We start from the raw sequence: 25,323 nt of genomic DNA, 5'->3' as shown, positions 1-25,323 counted from the left end.
TAAGAGTTGCTGCTAGTCTTTAGAGAAGATTGGCATTGAGAATGGCCAAGTGCCTCAGCTTTGAGGGGCTGCTTCTGTTCCTTCTGTCCTGTTTTTTAGAAGTTTCGCTGGTCACCCATTCTGCCTTTGCTTGATCAATGGAACTGAAATGCATCAAAATTTAGCTTAATTTCCTGCCATTCATTTTCAATTCCCACTTGTTTCCAGCATCTCGGTGTTGGTGTGCTAGTGACTGTTCTCTCTGTGTGCTGTGTGTATGTGTGTACCCCCGCCCCCCCCCCCCCCAAGCGAGTCCGAGCCAGGCAGGATCCGCTTCCCGTCGTTCATTTCAAAGTGCCGGCTCTAAGAGCCGTATCGTTCGCGACCGACACATCACTAGGGTGGAATACTGCTTGAGATCACTCGACATGTGCATGATGAGGATTTTAAAACGTTTACTTAAATGAAATATCAGATAATTCTGAGTCGCCAACTCTTACACTTCTGATGTGTGATACACACATTCACACTCAAGCTCACGCTCTCTCGCTGCTCAAATGGTTCTCAGTCCAAAACTTTAGTGTTATACTTCTGCCACTAAGTGTGCGAGCAATGAGACTTATCTATGCAACAAGTCCTGGTGCGCTTACTTACAGCTTCTCTCTCTCATTTAGCACTTCACCTGTGCTCATTTGATCAACTCCGTCCACTTACTTGTAGAGCTATCTTGTTTCTGAATCATCCGGGTTAATGAATCGAAACTTCGTGCTGAATCACGAACCCAAGCCTCTGTTTACCGGGGGTCCTCTGGATGTCTGCTGCTACGGCAAATCAACCTTCGAGTTCAGATGCAACGGTTCACCGACTCTAGTCGGCGGACTCACCGAAAGCAGTTCTGAATCAACGATTTTTTAACTATTTGACGTGAAGCTGAATTGAATTAGATCAGAGTTACTCAAACTTTTTCAGAGCAAGGACCACTTGGTAAATAATAATAATAATAATAATAATAATAATAATTCAGGGACCACCTGCCCAAGTTGTCCTCAAAGGGCCAGTAAGACTGTATAAATGTAACTGCTCGTTAATAAATTGTTGAATAACGATCTCTGCTTTTGGTTACTGTACATGTTTTTTTTTTTTCAAAGTGTAATTGCTGTGTTATTACAACTATAAAAAAGGTGTAGTCTATAAGACGCACCTTTTCTCGTTGAAAATGGGGTGTGTCTGAGAATAATAACTATTTGAATAAGTAAAACTATAAAGATAATGATGTGAGCATTCGCAATATGAACTATACGTCCTGTAAATAGCGGTGTCAGTCACGTGAGTGCGCTCCAGCGGTGTCAGCAGCTCATGAAAAGGAGTTATTTACAGACCAAACTGACAGCATTGGATGTTGAAACGTGAATGTGCAAAAGGGAGCAAACTACCAGCTATTCCGTGCCAGTGACACACAGATCTGAATAATAAAGAGTCACTAACTTTGTTGTTTTTCCACTGGATGGATGAGAAGATGATGGTTTGCGTGACTCTTGGACTGACACAGTCTGAGGGCAGTGAGCTTGGTGAACCTACAGCGACAATTCAGATGAAGAGAGATTTTGGGACTCCAGTAATACATAATGATATATATACATGATACATACAGCGGTTAAATTGGGCCAGGGCCGTCTGTGGCTGAGGTTTGGCGTTTTTTCCAATGAGATCAACCAAAAGCAGCGTAAACTTTTATCTTAAGTCAAGACGTGCCATTTAAGCTCTTGCGGGCCATATAAAATAACGTGGCGGCTCGCCTAGACTTTGACACGTGTTTTAGATGTTGTCGTAAGAGGCAAATTATGGATAGGGTTAATTTTATTCAAAAAAGATGAGAGAAAATAATTTAATCTTCCCCTACCAGGATATTTAATCAGTTACATTCGCACATGTTCAAAATAGCAAATAACATGAATGAACTGTCCATATGTCCAATATGTCAGTTTAAGATCATGTGATTTTTTTTTTTGTTGTTGTTTTCGATTCCTTGGCCACTCGACTTACGTGACCGCGGTACGTTCGTCCCCTAGAGACCGTGACGCTAACGGCGGGCTTTTAAACACTGCACATTCAGGTAGAGTAAAGTTTTAAAAAATAGGCTATATGAATTACAGGCTTGCATCGTTTATTCTGAGAACAACTCATGCTTAGCCTTGTAAAAATTTTAATTTGGACTCAGGTCTAACATATTTTTTAGAAATCCTCACGCGGACCACTTCAGGTCGCTTTGAGAACCACTAAATTTTTGAGCGACATAAACACATCAAAAACAAGTTATTATCCAGTAATTGACTTTACCAGAAGATAACAAAATGAACTGAATAAAATATTTCTTGAACAGAAACCTGTCCTGCTTAACTCAAAACTGTACAAATTTATATAAAACAATTGATAGAAAGCAGAACATAACAAAAGTGCAAACAGAAAGTCTGTAAAAAACTTGTAAACATATTTGTCCCTCAAAGGCCATGACTGTAGACGACAGTTGTAGTAAAACAGAAAAAAAAAAAAATACTAATGAACTCAACAGCTCAATGCCACATTATGTGGAGATAGCCTACCTTTTTCACTTGTATTTCTTCTGAGCTCTTGCTGCAGTGAGGAGTTGTTTGTCTCTAAGTGCTGCAAAGTAAAATTAGTTAATTCATAGTTTTGTATACTGCTTTAACTACCTATATAGTTTATTTATTATTCTTTATTTATTTTGAATACATGTGTATACTGTAAAGTATACACATGTATTCAGTTGTATTTGTTTGTAACTATCAATAACATAAAAAAAAAAATGCTCTATCACGATACTGGCAATTGTTTCATTCTTACCTACCAACCAGGCAAAGCCGGTCGATAATCTTCTCCATGTCATCAAAGGACATCTTCCCTTATGCTAGAGAGAGGGGCTGCAGGTGGAAGAGCCAGTTTTCCTTTGAGAAGTCAAGAGACACTGGAGCTTTTGTTTAGCTAGGTACCGATAGAACCCATCATCTCTTCTCTGAATTAGCCTTCTCCGGAAAGAGTCCATATGGAGAGGAGGTCAGTGGACGTGGTTATATTCTTCTCCAGCTTTTTCACCACCTCTTCGAAACAGGGACAGGACATTATTACAGAAGAGGAGGTACACGTCAACAATGTCGGCCTCTTCCTCAACTCCAACAGCATCTTCTCTCAACCTCAACAACTCTTTCAGGCGCCTTGGACATTCCTCACCAATGCTGATGAGATGGGACTTCAGCGGGACCCAGTTCTGCAGCAGGCGGGTGATTGCAGGGTTGAGTGACAGCCATCTTATAGACCATGTGATCGGCGAGCATTTTGAGCTTCCGGTGGCGCCACTCTGTCTCTAAAGGCACTCAAGTAGTCAGGCTATAGAATTAAATCCTTACATCTGTTAACAACTGCATTCTTTTTTAAACCATGATGGGTAATTTAGTCAAAATATGTGCCCAGACAGATTGTGTCTGATAGTTAAACTCTGTGAAATGTTCATGACTGCTCTCAGCAAGATGAGCTGCTTTACCTCAGATTAAATTATATTCATTTTATTGTTCCAGTCCTGTGTTGTACCTCTCAGAGACATTCTCATCGGAACATTTGATAGTTTTACAACTGGACTTGAAGACAAGATCAAAGTTCTTGATATTTTCCAGGCTGAGTTTCATGTGTTAAAGTGATGATGAAATCTTTCTCTTTTAGTAGTTCTTTGTATAGTTTGAATTAGTACAATAGTGCTATTCACTGTATACAAAGTACCATGGCACAACACTGCTACATAGCATAGCACAGCTTTAACAACTCATTCTAGGAGACAACCTCATGAAGCTGCTGAAGATAAAGCTAATATTGTTATAATATTAAATACATATATGTTGAACATGAATGAACATTGGTCTGTTCATACCTTTTGTTTGCAAACAAAAGTGAGAAAAGAAGCAGAAAAAACTCATAAAACTGAATAAAATACAAAGGAGTATTTGAAAATTGTATGTTCAAAACAATATGACTTTGCACTGACTCAAGGCACCATGAAGTAAAGTAACTTACCATTCAGAAAGTTTCAGTGCACAATTAAATGGGTATCCACCTTCCTCTATTTTCAAGTTCTGTTTCAAAAGTCCACAGTTAACCTGTGGAAAGATTTTTTTCTCCAGTCAGAGCAATATTCATCCATCAACACGACAGCCATGCAGAAAGTGATAGCACGCTGTAATAGCCAATGCAAATAAATGGATGATTACACTCTTATGAAAGCTGCCATTGGGAGTGGGTGGAATTTTCCTTCTTTAAATATCCAGCGCAGGACCTCTTAGCTGTGAGCATAATTAACAAAACTTTGCACTGTTAGTTTAATGTTATATTGAAATAGATGTGGACAGGTTTCAGAAAGCTGTCATTAAAATGTTCTCACTCACTTATTCTCAATCATCCAGTTCATGGTATCTATAGAGTGAAGGGCTTGTTTCAGGTTCTTGAAAATTTTTTACCACTCACCTCTCATTCTCTATGTCTACCTGGCTGGTGGGAAGCTCCAGACGTTTCATTTCTTATTGGGCTGTTTACACCTTAACCCACATGTGGGTTGTTAATATCATCTTAGCCATGGTGGGGATGAAGGCACAATGATCTGTATTGTAAGTAGCTTATGATTGTTGTAGACCTTCATCTCTGTTTAGTGATCCTTCGATTTCACAAGGTTTTTTTTAAACTCCTCTTTCAAACAGCCAATCTTCTAAATGAGTGATTTGGCTACAGCTTTGTTTAGCTCCACTTGAGATGATGCAGTCTCTTTGGGGTACACTACCGCTCTCCTCAGTGGGAGGGATGCCTTCTTACTCATAACAAGGATGGCTTAAACCTTCAACTTTTGTTGCTCCACGTCTGTATCCAAGTTGTTATCTCTGAAGAGTGAAGCTGTGACTATGGGGAAATCTACTATTGTCTACCAAGTTTATCCATTAAGTTAGATGATGGAATAGCAATTTCACCCATTAACCTACACTGACAAACACACTGACAACACTGACACACTGACAAAGAGATAGCGTATCTTGACAGTGGCAATGATATGATTACATTCCAAATTTAAAAGTACTTATTTGCCTTGGCCGGGTACATCCTGGTTATTTAATTGTTATAAGATATGTAGTAATTTGCTGTGATTTCCATTAGGACTGAATGTATAAACCAGCTCTTACAATTATTCCCAGGAGAAAAAGTGAGAGTGACAATAACTTTGGAGTGACTGAGGCTTGGAACCATCAGTAACTGGACAAGGAAGACTTCCAACAGCTGGAAGAATCAGGTTAACCTATCTTTTCTGGGGAACCCAAAGGTAACCTTTTAACCAGAGCTCCGAATTATGTCTGTGTCAATTCAGTTGAAACTGTCAGAGCTGTGTGATTATTTTGAACATATGGTGTAAGAAGAAATGGTATATTTGTATGCTGTTCGACGGTATTGCATTGTTTTTTGTATGAAACAGAATTATCATTCTCTCTCTCATTATGTTTCTATTATTTTGTTCACCTCATCAGGCTTAGCTAAGCCTTTCTCCATATACACGCAATGAATCATAAAACTGACCATAAAGTTGAATCTGCACCTTTAAATAAAATAAATTTTGATCATAATAAACATTCTTTGCCCTGAAAAAGAAACCGTTGAGCTGATGAAGATGGAAAGTGACTGCCGAACAGAAGTACAAGTGCAGAACGAGAGAGAGAGTGAGAGACAAAGAGAGAGAGAGAGAGAGAGAGATGGGCGTTGGACACAACAGATTTGTTCTGTGGAGTTTTCGGACTACATCACCGTTGCCCGTTGTCCACATCGCACCCTTAACTAGTTGTTATGATTTTACTTTTCTTATCAAGACCGCCAGTGTCCACGGAGCAGCAAGAAGACAAGGAGTCTGGATGTCTGAATGTGTGCAGGGCTGGAAGCCTGAATGGTGCAACCGCGAAGACCTGGAGCTGGGCCCCGAAGTTTAACTCAGTTGCAAGAGCAGGTGGAGTGGACTTTAGCGTGTGACTGATCCAACCCTCCATTGTACACATGTAGTCTGGTCTGATCGCCTACTGGAAGTCCATCTTTTTAGCGGATTCTGGGCCTGGTGGGGAATTTCACACTAAAACTGTGGTTTGAGTCTATAGGGAAACCCTATGCGGACTTTGGTGATCCGTTCCAGTGAACTCTTCCGACATGAAAGAAAAATGCAAAAACGCAGCAAAGACGCGGAGAGAGAAGGAAAACGGAGAGTTTTATGAGCTGGCCAAGCTGCTGCCTCTGCCGACGGCCATCACCTCTCAGCTGGACAAGGCCTCCATCATCCGGCTGACCAGCAGCTACCTTAGGATGAGGGCAGTGTTCCCCGACGGTAAAAGAATGGGTAACGCGCAGAGGGAGAGCAAACACACATTGAGTGTATTGTGTATTCTATCTAGAATTTACATCCGCAAACCACACAGTCAGAGAATAGACCCGGAATATCATTATCCATATTACCGATAACTGGTCAAATTATACATATATTTATTCATTTTGGCTTTCATTTATACACCTTAGTAAATCTGCATAGTAAAATGTTTGAGCGATAAAGGTAAATGAATAAATATAGGTTAACAAACGATTTTGTGTGAGAGTAGGTAAAAACTCCTGGGGAAGTAACTATGGTAAAACTGAAGGTATAATTTGGCTTGACGTATGAAACTTTCCCAGTGGAACAACTATGGATAGGCTATTATTATTATTATTATTATTATTATTATTATTAGTAGTAGTAGTAGTATTAGCAGTAATATAAAAATAGTAAACACAAGGGTGGTCTGTTTATTTTACTATTAATAATTTAATTTTATTTCGTTTGTGTGTTGTGTGCGCTTAAGGTCCTTATAAATGTGTTCGTGTGTGTGTGTCTGATAACCTCACAACCTCCTTCAGGCAGTTAGCTCCTTCACTGAAATTATTTGAAATAGTGGCTGTTGAAGTCAGACATGTTTTCTCAATCTGATGAAAACCTGTTGTCTTCTACGGGCGCCTCACTCATTCATCAGGGTGAATTATTTAATTAGTGTGCACGTGGCTGCACCAAGTCAGGTTACAGGGCAGGAAAGCAGAAAATTTGCTCGCGGTCATCACTCATAACGTTAGATGCAGCTCTTCTTTGTTGGCTCATAGCCGGAGAGCGCAGCTCAGTCCGAGCTCCGATGACGTGTGGACGCGTTAACACCGGTTCATGCTGGAGTCTGCATCTGACGGCTCCACGGAGTGACTTCTAGTCAGCATCTTGTCCACACAGATGTGCCTTTGCGGTCGCATGAATGCATGTTGTGTAATAGCGAATTTTACCTTCCTAAGTAATAAGTATCAACACCAGAGGTCACTCAGGCCCAGCCAGAATCGGACTGAGTTTTACACGGGCCTCTGGGGAGCGACAAAATGCCTTAACACATAAGTCTGTTAAACAGAAGGCTAAACGATTTTGGCTCTAGACGCGAATATTTCTTCTAGCAGATGTCCTCACCGCCGGTTTACGTTCTCAGACTATACCTTTTACGCCCGTGTTGAATTTATTTCATTATTTAATTCATTATTTATTTCATTTCGTCTGCTTTTCACACTAAAGTTGAGAGCGCAATTGATTCAGTTCCCATTTTAGGATCAGAATCCGAATTTGCAAAAACCCGAAGACCATCCCTTTAATTCTGGAAAGGATTCGATTTACCTTTCCAGATCCAGCCTGTGATCCTACAATATTTTCCGCAAAAGTCTGAGATGAAAATGTTTCCTAGCACCCTGGGTGCAGTCAACGCTGCTCTAGGAAACTATAAAACACACCATGGGGAACCCGATGACTTATTATTCAGTCTGTTACTGAGCTCTTATGTTAATGTTATGTTATGTTAATGCTGTAAACTGCAATATGTACACCATTCAATTAAACTTGAGGTGTTCTCTGGGAGTTACGGTAATTACGATTGTACATACATTAATATTGATTACGGTGATACATCTCACATAATTGAATATTGTTTGTTGCGTGGTGTCAGAGACTGAAGGGACCTATCATTGCATGTTTTATGCTGATCTGAGCTGACCAGAACATAGATGGATAGGCCTACTTGCTTCATGGTCGGGCAGACCAGGTACGGTTCTAACACTATCAAATTTCCTACGAAGTCAAAAACTGTTTACACTAGAACAGCCAATTTGCTATATTACAAAATGTATAATTAAAATTTCCGAAACAATGTATTTTAATGGTTTAATGACACGTTTTCAGGTTTTAAAAATGATTTAAAAACAGTCATTCTAATGCATAGTAGGCTAATACTGTATATTTTGTGTTACAAGTGTTACAATAGGTGTGGTTGTAACATGTCTAAAATATATGTTAATAATCTATCAAATGCTCCCATTGAAAAACATTATTTATCATTCACATTTTATGACTGTTGCCATATGATTTGGTAACTCCCCTGACTGATTTGCCCTGTTTTATTTTATCTGAAGCCCTCTCCAGCAAAGGAGGGAGGACTCCCTTGTCTGTCTTCCTCTTTCTGATATTGGGCATGCTGTAAACAAACCCGTGGTTCCATTGAATTTTAGAATGCAACTCTTTATCAGCAATTTAACATGTAATCAAATTTATGTGGGCCTAAGACATAAGGTTATTGTATATTGTTTTATTCATCTAATATTGACCTTTTTACATTTTAACATTTATATCAGTTACTGCTTCTCTTGACTGATGTGACAGACTTGTGCAGCCTGGTCACCTTCTTGAAAGTAATATTAATTTAGTAAACATAGCTAAAATGCCATGCAGAGGTATAGAAATGCCCTATGTTTCCTATATCTCCTATGTTCTCCTATGTTTCTATAGGAGACTGATCTCCTATAGAAACATAGGAGATAATTGCACATTTGCCATTGATTTACCAAAAAAGTGTTGTTCTGTCTCATTTTGCTTTTTTTTTTTACTTAATTTACTATGTCTTGTACTTTACTTGAAGATGTTTTGATAAACTATTCGTAAAGTCAGTACTAACCACTGATGAGCAGCAATGCGTTAGAAGTAACGCGTTATTGTAATCCAATTACTTTTCCCAAGTAACGAGTAAAGTAAGGGATTACAATTGCAAAAACAGTAATCAGATTACTGTTACTCACCCGCAATCAGCCTGCGTTACTACGTTACTAACCCGTGATTTTGTTTTGATTCGTGAAAATGACGTATGAGCGGCGCGACGTCAGTGACCACACAGACACGTGAAGTGATCAACAAGAGACAATATGGAGCGCGGGAGAGAGCAGGCCAATGCAGCGTTTAATGCTAGGAAATACCGACATTACTTTGAGTTTGACTCGGTAAAAGGTGACAAAAACATTAGCGTCGCTGTACACTCTGCGTGGGAAGAAAACTTTTATCTGCAGCGAAAAATTCCACCTCATATCTGAGCAAGCACTTAACAACCCGACATGTGAGCAATTTGAGGCTCACTGAGACCCCCCACTGACCTGCCCGCTGCGGCTACCACATCCAATTCCCCCGGGCGAACCTCCGACGGCCCGGGCGGCCAGGTGAAACTACACTTAAGAACGACATGACTTTGTGCGGCTGAATTGAAGAAGCTATTTGAAGGATTACACATAAAAAGATGTATTTTTTTTAATGCTGTAATAAGCAGACATATAAGTTAACAGACGAAGGGCTTACTTTATTTTATTAAAATATGGTGAAATGTGCAAAAATACGCTTAAATGTTCAACAATTTTCATTTTCATTTCATTTAATTTTTGCTTGATGCAATGTGCATAAAGTTAAAAGATTGAACTCATTAAAGAAGTTTTAAAAAAGACAGTTTCATTTGATTAAATTTTATACGTTGGAATATGCAGAAAGAATAGAATTAGGCTGAAAGGCTTTATTGCTTCATAGGTATTCAGTGCGTGCATCGTGTTTTTGAAAAATAACTAAAGTAATCAAAGTAACTAATTACTTTTTCCAAGTAACGTGACCAACACTGGTACTAACCAATAAAACCTTTATTTAAAAAATTACCATAGCATATTTAATTTCTTCAAGCCTCTTCACAGATTACCAACAGAATTTTTTTATAGTAGAATGCAAGTAACAGCCAAAAAGTGCATTTCAACAATTAACTTTTTCAAATTGAATCAAATCAAATCGAATTAGGCTATACCTATATCACAATGACAGAGGGGTTCAACTGAACTTGTTCATATGAACCACATCTCATCAACAAAAAGTGCAAGTTTATTTTTACAATTTGTTTTTGATTTGGTTACCATCAGGTCAGGTTAGACTGAATTTCTGTGTGCTGAGCCCACCAAACCCACGTGGGAAATGACCTCACTTCCGATGTACGCGCTAGTTTTTCTAAGCTGTTAAGTGAATTTTCAAATAAACAGAAACTGAATTCTATAATAATTAATAATCTATAATTGCTATTTATTGTGTATTCTCAAAATATGTAATTCAGTACTGTATTTATTACGTAAATTTAAACTATGTAATCTGTCAGTCAATTTTTTATTTATTTTAAAGAAATACACTGAATTTATATATGTACATTTCACACTAAGACTACTGTAAGAGCCATACCAATGAATTTTGATATACCGTAGTAAAATCAAATACTCATCATAATGATATTCACCAATTTCACCAAGCATGTATTCCAACATATTACTGTCACATTTACAGGACCATTGAATAATTTTTTTAGAGTGCATAAGAAAAACTCCTGTAAATACATTGTCAAGCTGTTGGCAGACAAAAAAATAAACTCTTAAAGTTTTGGTGTGACATTCTGTAATGGAGCAATGCAAGGGAAAATAGTTTATGATTTTTGTTGATGATGTTGATAATCTCTGTTTTTGAACTCTGAATGTGTGTGTCTCTGACTGTCCTATGTATGTCTCTCTGTAGGTCTAGGTGATGGATGGGGTCAGTCAGCAAGATTCAATCCTCTTGACAACATGGCTAAAGAACTGGGTTCCCATCTTTTACAAGTAAGTAGGGTTACAGGAAACAACATTGTGTTCCGTTCTAGTGCGATGCCATCCATGGTATTGTTCTGCGTCACGTCCAGCATTGATCCTGTCCCTCGCTATTAGTCCTGCTCTTCTCCCGGTGAGAGTATGCCAACAGTGTTAACATGTTAACTATGATAACTATGATAGTGTTAACTTTGATAACCTGAACAATCATCACATCTCACCCCTTTTAATTTCATACCCTGATTGCTAAGATCATATCTCTCCTGTGTTAGCCGCTCTTCATTGGCTGCCATTAAAATATGGAGTAGAATTCAAAATCCTTCTTTTAACATATAAAGCTCTTAATGGCCAAGCTCCATCATATCTCAGAGAGCTCATAGTTTCTTACTGTCCTAGCAGGCCACTCCACTCTCTAGATGGAGGTTTACTTGTGGCTCCTAGAGTCTCCAAGAGTAAATCTGGAGGCAGATCGTTCAGTTATCAGGCTCTTCTTTTATGGAACCAACTTCCATTATTGGTGCGGGGGGCGGACTCTTTAGTAATTTTCAAGACCAGGCTTAAAACTTTCCTGTATGACAGAGCTTATAGTTAAAAAGTTAAGGTCCTCTACTCTTTAGCTATGCTGCTGTAGGCCTAGGCTGCTGGGGGAAGGACTGAGCTTCTCTCTCTCTCTCTCTCTCTCTCTCTCTCCCCCTCTCCCTCTTTCTCTCTCCCTCCGTCTCGCTCGCTCTCCCTTCCTCCCCCCTTGCATGCATTGATAAGAACCAGCCTTCTTAAAAAACACAGTTTCACCCAGTTCTAAGCATTTATACTGCATTTACTAACCATGTTCTGCCAAAGTCTCTGTCTCTCCCAGTTCCTCTCCTCTCTCTCCCTGTCCTCATCCTGCAGGTGGTGACTCATCGCCATCCCATGTTCCTGCAACACCTGCTGGTCCCATATTTCATGAATTCTGTATTACAGCTCAACTCCATGAACTTCATGCAGCAACATGTTTCTGCCTACACCCCCCCCCTTCCAATGCCTATCTCACTCTCTCTCACTCTCTCTCCCACTCTCAACCCAATCGGTCGAGGCAGATGGCCACCCCCCCCCCCCGAGCCTGGTTCTGCTCGAAGTTTCTGCCTCTTAAAGGAAGTTTTTCCTTGCCACTGTTGCCAAGTGCTTGCTCATCGAGGGATCTGTTGGGTCTCTTTAAATAAATTTATAAAGAGTTTGGTGTAGACCTGCTCTATATGTAAAGTGCCTTGATGTAACTTTGTTATGATTTGGCGCTATACAAATAAATCTGAATTGATTTGATTTGATTTACAACACTAACTTCATTGTTATTTCACTCAGACTCTCGACGGCTTTGTGTTTGTTGTTGCCTCTGATGGTAAAATCATGTACATCTCAGAAACAGCATCAGTTCATCTTGGTTTATCCCAGGTAAGGCCCTTCAACACTACCATGATTCACTGTGTTTATATTTCAGATGAACAGTTTGTAATTAGCAGTTGTGTGGCTTCCTATATAACATAACAGAAAGAAGGAATCACCTCATAAAAGTTATATGTAGGCCATTTACATAGGCCATCTACATGTAGGCCAATGGAGATACACATATAAAGGCATGAAAAAAATTGTTGGTACCCCTTTAAAGAAAGGAAAACTTCCAATGGTCAATGAAATAACTTGAAACTTAGTAGTGTGGTTAGTGGTTAGCGCTGTTTCTAGTCCAATCTTGTTCTTAGCCATTCTTGGGTGTTTTTAGCTGTGTCTTTTGGGACATTATCCTGTTGGAGGGCCCATGAACTGTGACTGAGACCAAGCTTTCTGTCACTGGGCAGCACAATTTGCTCCCGAATGGCTTGATATTTTTATATCCTTTATGGTTTCAAGACAGCCTGCACCTGAATGCCACAAAGCAGCCCCATAACATAAAAAAGCCTTCTCCATGTTTTACATTAGGTACAATGTTCTTTTCTTTGTTGCTCTGTCGCTTGTCAATATGCATTTTGGCAAATGCCAGTCTCACTTTTTTATGATTTGCTTTCAACAGTGGAGTCCTCCTTGGCCATCTTGCATTAAGTCCACTTTGGATCAAACAGCGACAGGTGGTGCAATCAGACACTGATGCACCTTAATGTTGGAATTCCCCTCTAATCTCTCTGGAACTTGTTCTGTGCCATTTGTTTACCATTCGTATTATCCTTCCTTTCAATATTTCATCAATTTTCCTCTTGCGTGGCAGCAAGAGGAAAATTCAGGGAGGTTGGCTACAGTCCCATGGACAGAAACTTCTGAATAATATGTGCAACTGTTGTCACAGGAACATCAGGCTGCTTGGAGATGGTCTTATAGTCTAGACCTTTAACATGCTTGTATATAGTTTTCTTTCTAATTTCCTGATAAAATTAATTTAAATAACGAACATGAAGTAACATCAGTGAAAATAAAAGTGCATACCAATCAAAATGACACTTGTATCATCACAGTTACAATGGAACATAAGAATTCAATTGAATGGGAACATAAATGTCCAAGTAAACATAGTAGGGCTGTTGCTATCAAATATTTTAGTAATCAAGTATTCTACTGAAAATTCTATCGATTAATCGAGTAATCAGATGAAACATATTTTTGTTTAGTTAAAGAGTAATTATAAATATACATGAGAAAATAAGATATTTCACTTAATAATGAACAACTTGTTTCCTTTTTTAGAGAATCAACATTTATCTTTATCATCGCTTCATCGTCATGTCTTTTAGCCATAGTGACAGAGGACATTTAAGCCCACGCTGGAGGGGAAAACAATCAATAGCTCTCCACCGACTTTTGTATTGTGTGAAGGCACAGTCAGCTACACCATAAACATATATATGTAGATACCGCATGGAGCGGGTTTGGCCTAGATGTAAATGGACTTAATTTCATAAAGAGCCCTTCTAAAAAGAAATTTGCGTTAATGTCTTTCATTTATTCATCCATAAATGCACTACTATACTTGACAAACAGTTATGGACCAAAAGCAATGTATTTAAAAATTTCAGATGACTAAAATAAGAACTTGATTGACACACACAGGCTATGAAGAGTATACACACAGACACACACACACACACACACACATACAGGCTATGTACACTACCGATATCAGCCCGTACAAACTGACTGACAACACCTTGACACCTTGCCCAGACACTGATTTGCTGATTTCCGAAGAGCTACTTTCCATTGCTTCCTCCTGTGGCTATCTTTGAGAAATCTATGTAGTATGACAAAAGTTAGCCAAGCAATTTACGATCTCACTAAAATGTCTGGGGCAAAATAATAAAATAAGAATGAAGACTTCATCGTTTGAAGGCGGGTTTGACCGCACTAATTCATTGTTTGTGTTCATACAAGATTGGTCTTCCTACTGTTCCTTTCCTACAACAAATGTGTAAATTGAGCTGTTAAATTATTAACTGTATATATATTTTGATGAAAATATATGCTACCATGAGCAGAATAAATCAAAATGAATGACTGAATGCGCGGGAATCCATAGTGTTTGCCTCAGCATTGGCAAATTATGCTCTCAAAACTATGTTAAAAACGCCAAATAATTCAGCCAATTAAAATAATTTTAATATTAAATATATAAACAAAATATATAATAAAATAAATGATTAATAATATAACATAATACAATATTATACTATATTATATTATTAATATTATTATTCCCACTCTCAACCCAACTGGTTGAGGCAGATGGCTGCCCCCCCCCCCACCCCCACCCCGAGCCTGCTTCTGCCCGAGGTCTCTGCCTCTTAAAGGAAGTTTTTTCTTGCCTCTGTCGCCAGTTGCTTGCTCATCGGGGGATCCATTGGGTCTCTTTAAATCATTTCAAGAGTTTGGTCTAGACCTGCTCTATATATAAAGTGCCTTGATGTAACTTTGTTATGATTTGGCGCTATACAAATAAATCTGAATTGATTTGATTTAAATATATAATTAAATATAAGACCATCTCCAAGCAGCTTGGTGTACCTGTGACTACAGTTGCACATATTATTAATAAGTATAAGGTCCACAGGACTGTAGCCAACCTCATTGGAAGTGGCCGTGGCCGAGGAAAAATTATGACAAATTGAAGAGATGGATAATCTGAATGGTGACCAAAGAGCCCAGAACTACACGACCAGTCAAAAGTTTGGACACACTTTCTCATTCAAATGAATAGGAAAGTGTGTCCAAACTTTTGACTGATCGTGTCCTTTCAAAGAGATTACAGGTGAACTCCAAGGTCAAGGCACATCAGCGACATATCCGTCACTGTTTGAGCCAAAGTGGACTTAATGGAAGATGACCAAGGAGGACTCCAAATCATCCAAATCATAAAAAAAGGGAGACTGGAATTTGCCAAAATGCATATTAATGCATAGAAGGGTACCAACAGCTTTGTCCATTTCTGTATGCTAACTCTACCAAAATGTTGACACTTCCAGCTTATTATAATAATTGTATAAGATCTATAAAGAAAAATTTTTTAGAAAGTGTTCATATACACATTTTACTGTGAGTAAAATTTATCTAATATCCACCCACATCCCAGATGTTTTGTAATTTACAAAACAATCCCAGATCCCAAAATCCCAGATGTTTTGTAATTTACAAAACATCTGGGATGTTCACTTTGTATCGAGGCTTATTTCTGTCGTTTGGTTGTTATGCAGCCAGTCACTGCATATTTTTGAGTACATTTTTGATATGCGTATGCAGGTGGAGCTAACAGGCAACAGTATATTTGAATACATCCATCCATCAGACCACGATGAGATGACTGGAGTACTGAGTGTCTGTCAGCCCTCACACCATCACACCTCTCCAGGTACTTCAAGAATAGCTTCATTCTCCAAGCTCTATAGAAAATTCTTGTTTGGTGTCTTAATTTATTTCAACTGACAAGCATGTGAAATCTCCATCTCAAAAGCAAAGACATGATCAAATGGTTTATAAACTTGTTAAGTATAATGTACATTTCCAATGTAGTCACGTCACACACTGCTCTGCTGTTTTCTGAAGATTGTGGAGAAATAAGTTTAGATAGAAAGGGAAATTTCCATTGGAAGATAGATACTAACAACTGTTTCAGAGACAAAACTGTGTTGTTGTATAATTGTAGTTAATAGTGTGGAAATATTCATTATACAGATGCTGTACAGAACACAGCAGTAAGAGGGCCATGTATACTTTGTTAATTCTCTCAATTCTACAGGATAATGAAGTGAGTCTTCGTGATTAAATTCAGTCTGAAAACATGGTGTCAAGATGTTGGTGGTCAGTTTCAGGGATTTGATTATGCCCAGCTCTTGTTTAATAGATCTAGTGTACTAACAGTTTAGAAAGAGCATGTTGGTAGTAGCTAGTACACCCATGAATCCACCCATGAATCAGTAAAGCTGAAGCAGTAGTATTTGTTTCAAATGTACATATGTAAATCAAGTTTATTTCTTTCAAATAGATTTAAAATTGACCAACAGATTGCATGGTGTGCAGAACGGCGTCGTTGTGGTTACCGCTGTCACCCCACAATAAGAAGGTCGCTGATCCGCTTCTTGGCCTTTCTGTGTGTGGAGTTTGCATGTTCTCCCCGTGCCTACATGGATTTCCTCCGGATACTCTGATTTCCTTCCACCGTCCAAAGATGTCTAGGCTAACTGGTTAACTGAGTCTGAGTATGAGTGGTTGTTTGCCTCTGGGTGTCGGGATTGGCTCCAGAAAACCCGCGATCCGAAAACGGAAAAGTGGTAGAAGATAGATGGATGGAGATTACATGATTTAAATTTATGCAATAAATACTGGATATTTCAGAATACACTTAAAATAAATATAAAAAATAATAAATACATAAAAATTTGTTTTAATATAATATAATACATGGAATTATTATAGAATCTAACTTAAATTTATTTGCACTTCTGTGTATTGAAGTCCTAGAGAGAACAGTGAGAGAAAGAAAAAATGTCTTGTACTCATGCCCACCACAAGAGGCACCACAGTCCCCAAAGTACATATGGGAAAACAATTCATTGTGTCCACTGGCCAGTTAATTATAAATTGTGTGAAGGTCTTGTTGTATCAGTTAATGTTAACTCACTGAAGAGTTACAATACTTACATTGTGATACATTCACATTCATAGCTAATGCTGTTAGCAATGTTTTCCCTCCTAGTGAGCGTCATGGCGGCGCTAAAATTCGCTAAATATGTAGTCATGGGACTAATGTCACTAAAAGTGTTGAAATGCAATCTCCACTTTGATATAATCAAACAGCCGCTCAAATCCTCTTCTTGGTGAATGAGGCACGACACTTAACCGACACTTGAGCTACAATGAAGCTGCGCGGTGTGCAGCTTAAGTCTCTGGCCGGAAATGCTGCACCAGTGCAGAAAGGTTGCTTTCCTCACGTAGCAAACCATTGAACAGCTGTGACGTTTTGCCAGGGGTGGCCAATAGAGTGGCCAAGACTCATGTACAATGCACAGCATACAATAATATAATTTCAATAATTTTAAGATTAAGGCAATGGTGACCACAACACAGAGATATTATATTGTGAAATCAGACTGTGTAATATAATTTCAGTAGTGGTTGTTTACTGTGTGTTTGTGTTACAGACTTTGAGGTAGAGCGTTCTTTCTTTCTGAGGATGAAGTGTGTTCTTGCTAAACGAAATGCAGGACTGACATGTGGAGGATATAAGGTAAACTGCAGCCAATGAATCGACAATTACTCAAAAACACATTAACAACTGCAGTTATCATTAGGCAATGCATTAGCGAATCATTTTTAGGTTGGTAAAAAGCCAGTTCAGTAAGAAAACACCATGGTCCTGATTTCAGGGAAAACAATAGACTGTAGACCATGTAAAAATGGACACATAAATAAAGGTTGAACATTGAAATCAATGCTTGCATTCGATGTGATTACCATGTCTTGCAAAAATAACTCAGTTAGTAAATCTATGGGAAAATGGTCTTGGTTCCTACTAGATTTATTAGATTCACTAAACATTTTCCTAATGATGAATTACTAGGAACAGTGACCTACCTGACAATAAGGATAGCATGTCAGATCAGCTCCTAATTCCCCTTAGCTTCATCTTTTCTTTCACTTTTGGTTTCAAAAACCTTAATGACAACGGAAAATTTATAAACTCAAGGCTTCAAAATGGAAGTTTCCCAACCAACCAGTAGTGCCACAGTAGGTGTCTGTGTGGGAAAACCAGTGGCACAGGTACAAGCTTTCACTCCAAAAAAGACATCTAAAATGTTCTTAAATGATTAAACTAACACCAACACAAAATTCAAACAGCTTAAAAAGCTTACATGACAAGGAGAAGGAGATGTGCGTCGTGGTGTGGCGGGAGCTGAGTATGGAAATTTTATGGTGATAACAAATCCAGTGGTAATCACTGATGACGACAAATGACGTAATGGTGGGAATATATCTTGGGGACAATTTTCATGTAAACAGTGGAAGAAAAAAAAAAAAGAGTAATTTCCTGGGGGGGTTTTGTGCTTCAGTTGCTCAGTAAACTCAAATAATCTCACATTGCCATGCAATGCTTTCCCCCCTCTAAATATGTTTCCAATATTTTGCCATTGCTAATTGTTTTGATATAGAAATATGTTGTGATATTTTTTAATTTAAATTATTTGACAACAGCATAAACACCGATATGCTCACATGCAAAAGTCAGAGGTCACTAATATTCCAGATTTTCATTTGGACATAATATGCCCGTAACAGCTTTTCAGACCCACCCTTGAAAACATGGTATGTTAAAATAACAGATCTTCTCTCTCATTATGACCTTGAATGTGTTTATATTTAAAGACATTAATGTCACACTGTTGTTTTCAAGTACTTGCTCATCGGGGGATCTGTCGGGTCTCTTTAAATAATTTTATAAAGAGTTTAGTCTAGACCTGCTTTATATGTAAAGTGCCTTGATGTAACTTTGTAATAATTTGGCGCTATACAAATAAATCTGGTTTGATTTGATTTCTTTTCAGGTTATTCACTGCAGTGGCTACCTGAAAGTACATCAGTACATAATTGACATGGCGCTGTATGAATCCTGTTATCAAACAATGGGTCTGGTGGCGGTTGGTCACTCTTTACCACCAAGTGGTATCACTGATATAAAGCTCCACAGCAACATGTTCATGTTTCGGGCCAGTCTGGATTTCAAGCTCATTTTCTTGGACACAAGGTAGGTGATTGACGAAGTGGGTGGATAAAAAGATAGAAGCCATGATGTTGTGGTACCTGGGTGATCTCTGTATAAAATATAAATAGTGAAAACTACCAGATAAATATGTGGAACATATTGAAGTACAGTTTTAAATGTGTAGATTATGCCCACATCAGCTTCTGTGTCTTCTCTCCTGGAACTAGGGTGGCCGAGCTGACAGGTTATGAGCCTCAAGATCTGATAGAGAAGACGTTGTATCATCATGTCCATGCCTGTGATGTTTTCCATCTACGCAATGCTCACCATTTATGTGAGTACTCAGAATCCTTAACCAGACTTTAGATGGGAGCATTTGTGTTTTCAGTTGTTGTCGGGACATTGAATTGTGATGACTGCAGTTGGTGGTAAAGTGTTTGGCTCTTCAAGTGGTTAATGCAAAGTGCTGGCTAGAGGGGTAATCCTCTCATATTTAAGTCTTTGATTGGGCAACTTTTCTCTTATTTATTCTGACCTTTGTGTTTTTTGTAGTACTGGTGAAAGGGCAGGTCACCACAAAATATTACCGCATGTTTGCCAAGAGTGGAGGCTGGGTGTGGGTTCAGAGCTGTGCCACAATTGTCCACAATAGCCGTTCCTCCAGGCCTCACTGTATTGTCAGTGTGAATTACGTTCTCACGTGAGTCACTTCCTTCCACCTCCCCCTTGTAAGTCTCTAAACAAAACCTCCCGTTAAATCAGTGCTTGTCTGTTTGCACACAGTGACATCGAGTGCAACGAACTACAGTTATCTCAAAATCAAAATCGAGGCACTAAGCCTGGTCTTAGTCTAACTTACTCTGAGGAACACCACAAACAACTGAAAACCAAAGATGTCAAGATGAAGGCCAAAATTAGAGCAGCTCCCTATCCAGAGGTGGGTATTCCTCTTGGCTTTTTGTCTAAAAACATTTAACACTCCATAGGGCATTTGCTAAAGGTATGAAATTTGGAATAAACAGAATTGCAACAATAATGAGACTGGCTATTTTTGGGGCATGATTGAGGATCAGAGAGGGTGTTGCAATGGCAAAAGAGTTTGTGAATGGGAGAAAAGACAGGCATTAAAAATGACAAATGTTTGACTGACTGTCCAATTGGTATAATTTTTGAATGAATAAACAGTTAATATTTTTACATAGTTATGATAGGAAATGTTTGCTCAGTACGTTATCTTCTCCAACAAAATCAAATCTTGGGCTTGTACTGCAGATTTGGAGGATTTTCCATCATGAATACAATACGTGCATTTCAGCCAAATTGGAGGTTTTATTTTTGTGGTATACTTTGCTCAGAAGATATTTTTACTGACGTTAGCATGGCAACCAGCTAGCACTTGCCCGATTGGGTTGTTACTCTCTAAGAATGGCTTACTGTAGCATTCCGTAAACTTCAGCTGCACACAAAGAAATATAGGGTAATATTGTGTAGAGGAGTACAAAAGAAGCAACAACATTATCTATGCTGTTATGTGTTTATGGATAGCAGCAGGCCTCTAGGCTGTCCTTGTCAGACTGCCTGAGCTGCTCCCATCAGGAGAATCTTTTGAAGGAGAGATCACCATATTCTCTGAACCACAGCAAGCAGAAGAGCTCCAGCTTGAGCCGAGAAACTAGCAAGGTGTCCTGCAGCAATTTGACCCTCCACTACTCCAACAACTGCCGGTATATGGATGCCCAGGGCCAGCTGTCTAGCTTAGTTCCCTCCTCTCATCTGGCTCAACATATTATTGGCTCCTTACACAGCAGAGGACCTGTTGGATGGAACATTGGCAGTCCCCCAGCACCTCAAAATTACACAGGTACACCTTATTTATATTTGCAGAATATCATCAACTTTCAAAATATAAATAACTTATGTGCAATTTATAACTTACCAGTGCTAATCAGGCCTCTTTAAGTATGTTTTCTACTAAGTGCTGTTGGACACATCATTTCCTGTTTAAATTTGGTGACTTCTACCACAAACTGCTTCTTTTTCATGGAAGCAGTTAATGATATATCTTGTGAGTTTTTGGGTAGACCTTTTCTCCCCCTCTGATGTGTTCTTGGAGTGATGGTGTTTAGTGGGTAGGACAGAGCAACAAAACCCAGAGAGAGCGATGTAAATATGAATGGGTGCGTGAAGCACACAGATTGAAGAAGTTCTAGGTCTAATATTAGCAAAACAGTGTACACAAAAATCTAAATTACCGTATTTTCCGCACTATAAGGCGCACCTTCAATGAATGACATATTTTAAAACTTTTCCATATATAAGGCGCACCGCATTATAAGGCGCTACAGTAGAGGCTGGGGTTACGTTACGTTACGTTATGCGTTAATGTCCATATTCACAATATGACCAACCTTGTTCAACTGTAAACATACAAAAGAAACACGTAAAGCTCACTTTATCAGTTCATTCCTCATCTACCAATCCCTCGAACTTCTTCTTCAGTGTCCGAATTGAACAGCTGGGCGAATGCGGCATCCAACACGCCCGGCTCCGTCTCATCAAAGTCATTAATCGAGTCAGTGTCGCTGTTGTTGTCTGGCAGTTCAGTGACAATTCCTGCCTTCCTGAAAGCTCGGTCCACAGTTGAGACTGATATATCAGCCCAGGCATTTACGATCCACTGGCAGATATATATGGATCAATATTGATATTGATCCATATATAAGGCGCACCGGGTTATAAGGCGCATGGTCAGCTTTTGAAAAAATTGAAGGCTCTTAGGTGCGCCTTATAGTGCGGAAAATACGGTAATTGTAAAGCACAAAATTTTAACAGAGCCACGTCTAGGCACTTTACATAGTACAGGACCTAGTACCACTAAATGTGCATTAGTAAATATTAGTAATAAGTAAAAATTGTGTTTTTGGCAGCTGTACAGCTAATGTAAATGATTAACAGTGTTTAATCATGAGTAGCAAGATTAATGAGACATATTGATTATGTCCAGTTCCACTATGTGCATTAACCAGTGATATATTATTCTCTGTGCTTTGGCAAAGATATTGGTGTTACATCCTCATTTAGAAAAGTACTGTGAATATCTTTAGACCAGATTCACTATCATCCTATCTTAATGAATTTAATGATAAATACTTCTCAGAAAATTCAATGTTCCTGATGCTGCTTCAGCAGGACTCCTAGTAATATCAGCCTCTGAATATATTTTTTCCCATTAGGCCCGATGCTGGCAGTGGACCACAGGTTCCATGATGAGTTCCATCATAATTGTCCCAGTAGCACTAACCAATATTCTCCCAGCAAGCTAAAAGAGGAACCCTACCAATATTATACACACAGTGAGGTGTCTGATGTTTGTGCACGTCTTCCTCCACATGCCACCAAAAACAAAAAGCTTTCGAGCCAGGACAGTGTAATTAATAGGAAAGGAGTCGAGGTGCTGAGAGATGACCAAGCTCTGACCTGCCCTTTGGTCAGTGGTTTGGTACTGGGCAAAGGTGAGCAGGTTGGCCCTCTGCAGACAGCCGCAGTGGGTCAGCTTTTACCTGGGAAAATGATGATTGGACGCAGGAGGAGGCTGTGTACAGATGCTCCCTACAGCTGCAGATCTATAGGTTATCAACAACCTGCTACTAGTAACCAACATCAAGCTGCCACAGAGCCACAGCCCAGTTCTACAGAGGACAACAGGAGAATGTTGATAGGTGTCAGGTTTGGGGTAGGACTTCCACATGTTCCATATATGTCTATGAACTTTTCTCAAATCTTAGTAAAACAACCACCACCTTTTACCACACTGAATCCAATTTACCTTGGCAAAGACATGGCCTCTTACAGCTGCAACAGCCCCAGCATTAGTTCTTCCCCTGAGAATCATAGAGAGCTCTCACATTACATTGGTACATGTGTCATCATAACGAATGTGAGGTGACCGGGACAGTGCCCAGCCAAAGTCAATTCTCTTTGATATGTCTAACTGCGAGTCAATTTAATCGGCTTTGTTGTAAATGAATGTGGCAACAGATACAATGGAGAGGAAAATGCAAGACCACTCCCCAAAACTGGAATGGCTTTACATGTGGGAGCCACAGACCATTGCTGTCTCCCTGGAATCCTTGACTGAGCCTTGTCAAATTTTATGTTGTTTCTAGTGCCCTCGTGATTACTGGTAGAATGAAGTGGTACCTGCAGCCCAATTAGGTTTCATAGGTATTCCAGCTCCTTCAGGATGGCAATTCCATACATGTGGTCACAAGGAGGTGTGCTGTGTCTCCTAGAACAGTCTCAAGATCATGGAGGGGTGACCAGGAGACAGGCTGTGACACAAGGAGAACTGGACAGGGCATTAGAATGGCACCGACCCAGCAGCTGGACAGTTACCTGTTCCCTTGAGCCCTACACAGTGACCTCCAACAGGCTGCCATGTGCATATCATATATGACAGCATGAGGGTGACAAGAAGGTCTGACATTCTCTACCGGGACCTGTGCTCTCACCCAAGCACTGTGCAGCTTGATTTTCCATTTGCTGGAGAACTCCAGAATTGTCAGGTCCAACATTGGTACCCCATTTATTCACAGATGAGAGCAGGTGTGGAAGGTGTGGAAAAAGTTTGGAGAAGCCACAGTGAATGGTATGTCTTCTATAACTCAAGCCAACATGACCACTTTGGCATCACAGACTGCCAAGCTCACTAATGCCCTGTTCCAGTTCTGTTAGGAAATCCCAGAGGACATCATTTGCTGACTCATGTGTGCCCAAAAGTTATCAGGAGTCATCCAGGCACATGTGGGCCAAACACACAACTGAATCTATCCATATATTTAGAAAACACAAGGAATACATTAAATATAAGTATCAACCATACTTTCAAATCTAAATGAAAAAAAAAGTTTGATAGTGAATCGAAAAATAAATCAAATTTCTCTCAGAACCCTGTTGGATTTCTAAACCTGGAAGAGAGGTGTACAGACATAATTCTCCACTACATCACAAAAGGAGAGGCAAAAAGCAACAAACTAAAAATGGCTCATCAAGGGGCAAAGGAAGATGTTTGTCTTATAACCAACCTCATGAGTGAGTTGGCATATAGTTATTGGAACTGATACAGTTTAGTAGCTTTACATTTGCCCATTCAGAGTTAAATGATGCAACATATATAGGCAGCATGCATTTTTATTTCACATTTCAAGTGCAGTTGTTGAAATAAAAAATTATAGTAATTTAATACTGAAAAAGAAACTGTGCTCATGCTATAATTTGTAAATTAAAAAGCAAAGATTGAAGAAAAATCAAGTTAATTTCATCATCTCACATCTGTAGAAACACCTTTTACTAACATAAACTTAAGCACAACTCACCCCACCTCAGCCAAATATCAAGTAGGGGCCAACATAAAATGTTCTCAATGAACTTCGGATTGGAGGCAATATTTCTTTAAATATTACTCAGGCCTGTCACTAGTTCCCTGCATTTGGAGAAAGCATTTCCATCACTGACTGCTGGTGCAGATTATACAGGGTAAGGTTGAGATGCAACAATGTTACATTGCTCCACTTTGAACTGCCGTTAAAACGGGGGGAACGCGTTAACATTATTTGTGGTTTTAAAAGAAAGAATGATAAGTATTTTAAGTCCATGTGCATTTATTAGTTAATTGTCTTACATGAGGGAAAACAAAACAAAACAAAAACAAACAAACAAAAAAAAAAACCCAACAAAAAACATAAAAATTGGCATCAGTGTCTCTTCTAGCAGCTTGCTCTTCTTATTTAGATCTGGAATTGCCAAAACTCTACTGGAGGGTGGAATGGGTTTATGGGGGGTTCCCTGGGAAGGCACCAAGTAAAGCTATTTTAAAGGCTTTTTGGAATCGTGCAATTGTTTGAATATACTGGAGTCTATTTAAAATGTGAAATAGGAATATTTGTGGTAATTTGCTGACCAGGGGTTTACCTTATGTGTGACAACTGATTACCAATTACTAAACAATGTCTCTTATTAGGACCTGAGCTAAGGAGGCTGGAGTGCCAAGACAGTGACCAGTGAGTGTGAAGCTG

General features: G+C 39.1%; 1 protein-coding gene across 1 annotated transcript; it reads left to right on the top strand.

Moving 5' to 3' along the window:
- The first annotated feature begins 6,213 nt into the window (after positions 1-6,213).
- Positions 6,214-24,645, top strand: sim2 (SIM bHLH transcription factor 2). The gene is made up of 11 exons (XM_029519355.1): positions 6,214-6,388; positions 10,967-11,049; positions 12,379-12,468; positions 15,793-15,901; positions 17,691-17,776; positions 19,092-19,291; positions 19,477-19,583; positions 19,802-19,949; positions 20,033-20,186; positions 20,795-21,110; positions 23,542-24,645. Exons 1-11 carry the CDS (start codon positions 6,214-6,216, stop codon positions 23,703-23,705), a joined length of 1,632 nt encoding a protein of 543 aa, XP_029375215.1. The 3' UTR covers positions 23,706-24,645.
- The last annotated feature ends 678 nt before the right edge of the window (positions 24,646-25,323 follow it).

Source organism: Echeneis naucrates, chromosome 14 (genome assembly GCF_900963305.1).
Source record: "Echeneis naucrates chromosome 14, fEcheNa1.1, whole genome shotgun sequence".
In the NCBI taxonomy this organism is placed as follows: Eukaryota; Metazoa; Chordata; class Actinopteri; order Carangiformes; family Echeneidae; genus Echeneis; species Echeneis naucrates.
The sequence above is the reverse complement of the archived record's forward strand: the minus strand, read 5'-3'. Positions and strand labels throughout refer to the sequence as shown.